Here is an 8,554-nt window from a genome sequence, read left to right on the forward strand (position 1 = left end):
TTTAGAGTTCTGTTCTTCTCCAGAAGTCCAGTATCTCTTCTATCGATAAGTTGCTCACCTGCTTAGGGTCAATAATTGCTTGACCCCAACTAGATAGCCTGATCCTAGCTAACGCTGGGCATTCAGATAATATGTGAGTCGAAGTTTCGTTACTCTTCTCACACAATCTGCACATAGGTGAAACTTGTCTACCTATTCTATGCTGATGGTAATTGAATAGTCCATGACCTGTAAGCAGACGAACTACGGTTCTAACTCTGATCTTATCGAGTTTTAGGAAATCGCTCGCTCGCCTCTTGTTGAGTACTAGCCCCAACAGAGTTTTCGCTTGCCTTCCCACCCCAATGCCCGCCCAATACTTCTCATGTTCCTTTTGACCCCACCTTTCTATGGCTCCCTTAACCAAGCACGGCATTATTGCCACTGCTGGTTCAGAACCTATAAATGCCGTCTCGGAACCGATTTTCGCCAAGACGTCTACTCTTTCATTACCCTTGATTCCCGAGTGACCCGGTACCCAAATCAATGAAAGTTTATTTGCTGAACCTAATTCATCTAGTACGCTACGGCATTCCCAGAGGAGAGTTGATTCCATTGTGAGATTTTTCAGAGCCCCTAAGGCCGCCTGACTATCCACACAAATACTAATCACTTGCCCTTTGTTCCGTTTTGAATGGACATTTGGGAGCAAGTTAAAATCGCACAGAACTCGGCTTGCCAGACCGTGTCATATTGTCCTAGTGACTCAGCCACTTTAATGCAGCAAGTTTTTCGATAGATTCCAAAGCCTGCACCACAGTCAATCTTGGAGCCGTCTGTATACCAGACTTTGTCCCCAAGTGGAAAACCTTTCTTCCCGTCCGTTCTGGAAGGTGTAATGACCTTAAAGCGGGGTTTAAATTTCACCCTTTTGATCATTCTATCTTGCACCATACTTAATTCTGGGGTTGATAGAATTGAGCGTGGAAGCTTGGTGTGTATACCACCAAACTTCCACCTTCCCTGCGCGGTTGAGCTGCTCATAGTAAGAGCCGCCTTTTTCACTGCAGCAATATGCAAAGGTACCTCGGCTAGCATGAATCCCAACGCAGCTGTTGGCGTGGTCCTCATAGCCCCCGTAATACCCCTTAAAATCATTGCTTGCAGTTGGTCCAGTTTCTCTTTAACCGTTATCAGTTGAGTCCTAGACCACCAAACAACCACCGCGTAAAGAAGCCTTAGTCCCCTCGACAACCCTATCGCCGTTCTACACGCCCAAAAAGCAGTACAGAACCTTCTATACTGATGTTCGAAATGTTCCTTCCAAATCAGCTTTTTATCCAGGATTACTCCCAGGTACTTAGCTAATTCAAAAAAAGAAATTTCTTTTCCATAAAATATCGGTTTCTTCAAACTCGGTACCTTTTATTTTCTTGTAAAAACTACTATATTCGTTTTCTCTGGGTTCCGTATGTTCTAAGAGGGTTTCAATTGAGTGCCCTCTTATAATTTTAAGGAAATCATCCGCATAACTTTGCGTATGATATCCCTGGCTATTGAGGTTTCTAATTAACTCATCTGCCACTAAGCACCACAATAAAGAAGAGAGAATTCCTCCTTGTGGGCACCCTTTGAGGCAAGGCCTATTACCCTAGGCCGCTTCAAGGGCCCTTTCGCGAAGCATCCTGTCGATCCACTTAAATTAGCGGCTCGGGCACACCTCGCTTCCTGGCTGCCCTACAGATAACTTTGCTAGAGGTGTTAGGGAGAGCACCTTCAATATTAAGAACGGTACCAACCGCATAGCCACCACTACTAATTTGTCCCTCTATTCTACCAACTTCAGAATGGAGGGCTGTTTCTACTGAGAAACCTGCTCTATAAGCATGTTGTCCCTGGTGTAGAGAATAATCCCTAAGACATTCCTGTCTGATAAAATTATCCACCAGATTCTCTAACGCCTTTGATATAAAAGAAGTTAGACTGATTGGTCTGAAGTCCTTTGCAGCAGTATACCCTGACCGACCGGCCTTCGGAATAAACACAACCCTCGTCTTTTTCCAAGACTCCGGTGTGTAACCAAGAGCTATACACGCTCTCATAATTTTACACAGGGGTAGCCTAATACATTCCAATCCCTTTTGCAAAAGAACTGGATATATACCGTCCCCCCTGAGGCCTTAGATGGTTTGAAAGTACCTATTGCCCAATCAATTCCTTCCGGAGTTACAACTTTGGCTGCTAGTTTCCAGTGTTTCCGATTTCCTCGGGCCCTTCTTGGTCCCACGCCATAGTTATTCTCCAACTTTTCTCTAAAGTCCGGGAAGTTTACTTCTATCAAATACTTTAGACACTTTCTTTTATCCTGGACATAATGCCCATTAGGTCACTTAATGGTAGTTAGTTTTGCCATTGGGTCTCTAGCTAGTACCTTATGGACTCTTGATGTTTCTGGTACTCTTTTGATTCCCTCGCAAAGGCTCCTCCAGCTGATACCCCGTGCCTTCTCTACCTCTTTCTTGTAAGAATTACGAGCGGCATGATATTCATCCCATGCTTGCTGATTCTTACGTTTATTGGGTATATTGAAAAGCTTTCTTACTGTTTGCCTATGTCCCTCCAAACAGGAGTTCCATCCTTTACTACTCCTGTTGGAGTCCACTTTTTTGGCTACACAGCTTCTTTCAAAAGAGCAGAAAATTGAATCTCGCAGATATTCCACTGCGAGTTACAACTCTTCATATGTTTCATAAGAGGTGGGGAAGCACTCCATGGAGGCCTTGAGGTCTTCAATATATGAAGCCCAATCAGTACTCCCAGGATTACGTCCCCATTTATGTACCCGATATTCCGATTCCATTCTGAATAAGTCTGTGGTCCGAGAGGGAATCTTCATCAGACACCATCCAGTCCCTCACACCACTCCACACAGACTTGGAACAGATCGTAATATCCAACACTTTTTTTCTGTTAACAGTAACGAAAGTTGGCTCATTACCCTGATTTAAAATTTCTAAATTCGTATCTATCAGAAAATCTAAAAGTCTTCTGCCTCTGTCGTTATTGTCAGTGCTGCCCCATACGACATGGTGCGCATTGGCATCACAACCTATTATCAAAGGGAGACTTTGTCGTTGACAGTAATCTACCAACTTCTCCACCTCTGTAGGTGGTGCGGGGTCATCCCCCGATCTCGGAAAATAAGCGGAAGCTACTACAACCTCCCTTTTATTTCCGTTATTTTCTAAGTACTTAGCCTTAACAACAGCTAAGTCCCTAGTAGTTAATTTCAATAGAGGGAAAGCGTCTAGACCGTTATAGATCAGGCAAGCCCTTGGAACTGGTTCCTGTGGTGAACTAACTAGCACCCCACAGTCACTTAGACCTCTTATCTTACCCTTGTAAACCCAAGGTTCTTGAACAAAGGCTATAGCTGCCTGCACCCTTGTAAAGTTCCTGGCTAGAATCGCCGAAGCGCCTTTACAATGATGCAAGTTAATCTTCATAACGTGAATTCCGGAAGTACCCTCTGTTGCCTCCACACCCTGATCGCCAGCGTCGTGATCCCCCAAAAAGGGCTCTTCGACGCTCGCGTGTGTGGTTTTATTTTTATTAATTTCTGTAGTATCCATTATGGTCCCACGAGAAAAGAGGAAAAGAAGGTCAATCCTTAAAGAGCCTCTATTTAAGGAAACGGCTAATTACATCTGAGAGGTCGCCTGGTATCCCAGAGCCTCGTTTAAGATACCTCCATTCGGAGCCCCACCCCAGGGATGGGTCGTCCAAAAGACGGGCCCCTCCTGTAACACAACCATTCCCGAACTTTACGAGAGCAAAGTAATGCCCAGCGTTGGTCGTCTCCCATCCAACTCCCCACGGAAGAACCGGACAAATTTGGTAACCCTGATATCATTCATCCATGGACACGAGTTTATCACGGATTAGGTGGCAGAGACTTACGCCTCAATCGCCATGCTTCAGCCAACGAAACCATGGAAGGGTTTCTTCTTAGTCAGACTCCGCCAGCAGGCAATCTCCGGAATGGACCCGCGGTTAAGCCTCTGTCCATCCCGTCTCTCTCGATATCCCTCTAAATCCCCGTGCCTTGGGACACTGCCCAGCGAAACACAGAAGATTCGGTTTCTAGAGCGGCCGACCCATTTTGAAGGGTTCGCCCTCTTAGTCCCCACAAGAGATATCGAGAAGTAGCCTCCCGCTGGGTAAGAGCCCCTCAAGCAAAACCGCCCACCAACGGCAAGGTCTTGAAACCCCCAGGGAGGGATAAAAACTCTAGTTTTCCAAGACAAATTTCCACACGGGATGGGAGCCAAAAAGGCCAAAATACTTATTGTGATGGGAATAAATTCAAAAACTATACTTAAAGGTTGAAATTTTTTGTTAGGTAAAAATTTAGAAATGTAGGGTCAAAACACACTTCATATTATGGACACCCTTTTATAGTCAAAACTGCAATGCTCTAACTATGTATTTCTGTTCGAAAGATAATAATGAATTTTAACTGTTTCGACTGTTTAACATTCAGCCTCAGTCTCCCCTAATCGTGGTTCGATCACAAAACATGACTAATTACACAATGTTTTTAATTTTTATGAAATTTTTAGAAGATATCAATTTTAGTTTTGTGCTAGATTTAGCACAACTTCACAGAAAAATTTATTATGAAAAAAGTCACATTTTAAAATTTTGCTTCGCCGTGGAAAAAGCTTTATACTCGTTTAATTTATAAAATTTTTTTAAAAATCTTTTAAAAAAAATTTTTTCTATATAGGACTATGTTATATAAGACCCTGACCAATTGTCCGGATGTATGTATGTGTGAGTGCGTGTGGATCCCGTTTTTTGTGAACACGATACCTCAAAGAGGTTTCAACGAATTTGGCTAAAAATTTATAGGTATATTTATCAAAAAAAATATCTCGAAATAGATTGATAGACTTTGAAAAATTCTCCGAAAATTTTTTTTTTGTGATGAGAATTTATAGAGTTAAAAACAATTAAAGCCGAAAAATTTGCATTTTTATCAAAAAATCAGTTTTTTTAGCAAAATTATGTTGCTGTACAAGAAAATCTTACTCCTTGCTTTCATAAATCTCATTGTTTGCATCAAGACGGATCGATTGGTGTATATAAAGTATATATTTTATTTAAACTTATAGAATTAATCACAGTTACAGCTGAAAAACAGAGAACACAGAAAGAAGGTTAAGTTTAGAGAGACTCAGTCTGAAAACACATTTGCTGTGAAAAATATGTTTGATTTTGTCAAATGGCAAGTTAGTCATTTAGCCACCACTGCGTATATAAAAATTTCAAAATAAATAGATCCCATCGTTTGTCCAAGATCGGACAAGGCTTAAAAATTATTAATTTAGTGCTAGTTTCTTACAATAAATTTTGAAAAAAATTAATCGATACATACATTGTTAAATATGAAATTTTATTTAAAAAATTTAAAAATCTTATTGTAAATTATATTAAAAATTTTTAAATATATTTTTATTAAAAACTACGCGTAAAAACAAAACTTTTCATTAAAAAATAAATACGTCACATTTGATCAATTTTTGACCGAGTTATAAGCATTTAAAGAAAAAATTTACGTAAAAAACGTCATTTTTCAAAAATCTGTTTCTCCAGGGGTGCTATTCTGTAACTTCAATTCACTTTCACTTTACATTCACTCCACATTCACTTTACATATAATTTACATTCACTCCACATTTACTTCGCATCCACTTCTCACATCCACTTCACTATCACTTCACATTTACTTTACATTCACTCCACATTTACTTCGCATCCACTTCTCACTTTTACTTCATAATTACTTTACATTCACTCCACAATCACTTCACATTAACTTCACATTCACTTCACTTTCACTCCACATTAACTTCACATTAACACCACATTCACTCCACATTCACTTTACATTCACTTCACATTAACTTCACTTTCACTGCACATTAACTTCACATTCACTCCACATTCCCTCCACACTCACTTCACATTAACTTCACATTCACTTTACATTCACTTCACTTTCACTTCACATTAACTTCACATTCACTTCACATTCACTTTACATTAACTTCACCTTCACTTCACATTCACTCCCCATTAACATCACTTTCACTTCACATTCACTTTACATTCACTCCACATTCACTTCGCATCCACTTCACATTCACTTCACTTTCGTTAATGTGGAGTGAATGTGAAGTTAATGTAAATTAAATGTGAAGTGAATGTGGAGTGAATGTGAAGTTAATGTGGAGTGAATGTGAAGTGAATGTGAAGTGAATGTGAAGAGAATGTGAAGTGAATGTGGAGGGAATGTGGAGTGAATGTGAAGTTAATGTGAAGTTAATGTGGAGTAAAAGTAAAGTGAATGTGAAGTTAATGTGAAGTGAATGTAAAATGAATGTGGAGTGAATGTGAAGTTAATGTGAAGTGAAGTGAATGTGATGTGAATGTGAAGTGAATGTGGAGTGAATGTGAAGTGAATGTGAAGTGAATGTGATGTGAATGTAAAGTGAATGTGAAGTGAAAGTGAAGTGAAGTTACAGAATAGCACCCCTAAACCGCTTTATTAAAAAATTTGAAAAAAATCAAGGTAGCTCATTTCAAAGAGTACTAAAAGAAAAAAATGTTTAAAAAAAATTTGAGATGCAAAAGCAAAATGATTTCAAATTTGGCCTGAAAGCCCCATATATTGTATTGGAAATTATAAAACTAATTCTTCAATTAAAGTTGAAAAATTCACTTTTTTACTAAAATATTTTTTTCTTTAGAATCATATTACTGAATAATAAAATTTTATTCGTTCCATTAGGACGAATGAACTTGATTTTATAAATGTTAAATTGTATGAAAATTATTTAAAAATTGAATATACTTGTCATTAATGCTTCCTCCAAGAGGAAGCAAATTTTTTTTCTGATCGTAAAGAGGAAGCAAAATGTTCATGTAATGAACATCTGGATTCACAACTTGTTTGGTATATTATAGGGGATAGGGCCCGAAAATGGAAATTGTTACAATTTAATGCTGTAGAATCCAAACTCAATAAGATATATGTTAAATTGTAATATACTGAGTGAAAGTTCAATATAATAATGCTTAAATTGCTTTGTATCTTAATTTAAGATGTTATGGTAGTAATTTCTAAGATGTTTTGGTAGACACTTTTTAGTTACTTAAAATATCTGTGACGCGACCCGAAGAAAGGTGCCTAAGAAGCAAACGAATTATAGGTTGGGTTCGAGTTAGATTTATCTTGATTAAAAGTTCATTTTTAATTATTTGAATTTTAAACCAATATTAATTGAATATTTTGAATATAATAAAAACTTGAAAACCAACAATTTTTAATTAATAATTGATTCTCTTTCTGTATTTTTACTCAAAAAATTTAAAACATAACCTTAAATTTTTTCCTTCTTAGGTACCTTTCTTGGGAACGCGTCACATCTTAATTTAAGATCCCGTGCAGAAAATGCCCCACTTTGCCCTATTTAAAACAGGGTTCTGGTCGGAGCCTCGACAGTTTTCCCTATTCAAATTTTTTTTTTAATAAAGTTTTTAGAATTCCTTTTTGTTGTAGAAGCTATTAACAATGAAAGGCAATCATTATTTTAGTTATTTAATAATTTTTTTGCAACACTAACCTGTAAAATTGAATTTTACACACAGAAAACTGTGTGTAAAGTACTTCTTTTTATAGGGGTGTGTAAAGTGAATTTCAGTGTGTAAAGTGATTTTCAGTGCGTAAAAGGGTTACTTTACGCATTCTTGTGACTGTTTGATGAGAAACAATGAAATAATGCTTTTAATTAACAATTTACAATCACATTTTTTTATTTTAGCTTCTAGAAAACTTCATTTAACAGTTCCCCACTACAACTAAAGTTACAGTAATATTGGCAATATTGCTGCAAGTTTAGTTGTTTTAGTGTTGCAAAAAATTTTGTATGGCACTCGTGCGTAAATCAGATTATACTTGTGTGACTTGCAGCACTCGCCTTCGGCTCGAGCTGCAAACGTTACACTCGTATAATCAACGATTTTACGCACTTGTATCATAAATAACTATTTTATTTTAGGGGTTTGACTAGAATTCCTAGCCAGAACCCCAGGTAGGGTATTCATTAGATTTTAGATAGGGTACTGATCAGGGCCTCGACAGTTTTCCTTGTTTAAATAAAGTGTAAAAAAATTAAATCTCTAAAATTACTTTTAATAAAAAATAATGAACAATTGAAGAATACAATTAAAGAGAGTAATTATACTATCGTTTTAATAATTTTTTTATTTTGTGGGTTTGACCAGAATTTCTTTCCAAAACCCCAAGTGAGGTGTTCACTAGATATTAAATAGGGCTCTGATCAGGGCCTCTACAGTTTTCCTCGTTTGAATAAAGTGTAAATGAATTAAGTTTTTTAAATTAGTTCCCACAATAAAATTATAAACAATTGAAGAAATTAATTAAACGGAGTAATTATATACTACATTTAAAAAAAATTTTTTATCTTATGGGTTTGACCAGAAATTC

The 8,554-nt window shown here is 37.5% G+C and overlaps 1 protein-coding gene across 1 annotated transcript; it reads right to left on the reverse strand.

Moving 5' to 3' along the window:
• Positions 1–2,813: 2,813 nt before the first annotated feature.
• On the reverse strand, positions 2,814–3,611 carry LOC122506334. The gene has a single exon (XM_043618449.1). The coding sequence runs from the start codon at positions 3,609–3,611 to the stop codon at positions 2,814–2,816; it is 798 nt and encodes a 265-aa protein (XP_043474384.1).
• Between the last annotated feature and the right edge of the window lie 4,943 nt (positions 3,612–8,554).

Source organism: Leptopilina heterotoma, unplaced genomic scaffold, assembly GCF_015476425.1.
Source record: "Leptopilina heterotoma isolate Lh14 unplaced genomic scaffold, ASM1547642v1 Lhet_409, whole genome shotgun sequence".
NCBI classification, from domain to species: Eukaryota; Metazoa; Arthropoda; class Insecta; order Hymenoptera; family Figitidae; genus Leptopilina; species Leptopilina heterotoma.

What these genes read in the sequence shown, in the direction of transcription:
- LOC122506334 (XM_043618449.1), bottom strand. Translation starts at nt 3,611, where the DNA reads ATGGATACTACAGAAATTAATAAAAATAAAACCACACACGCGAGCGTC.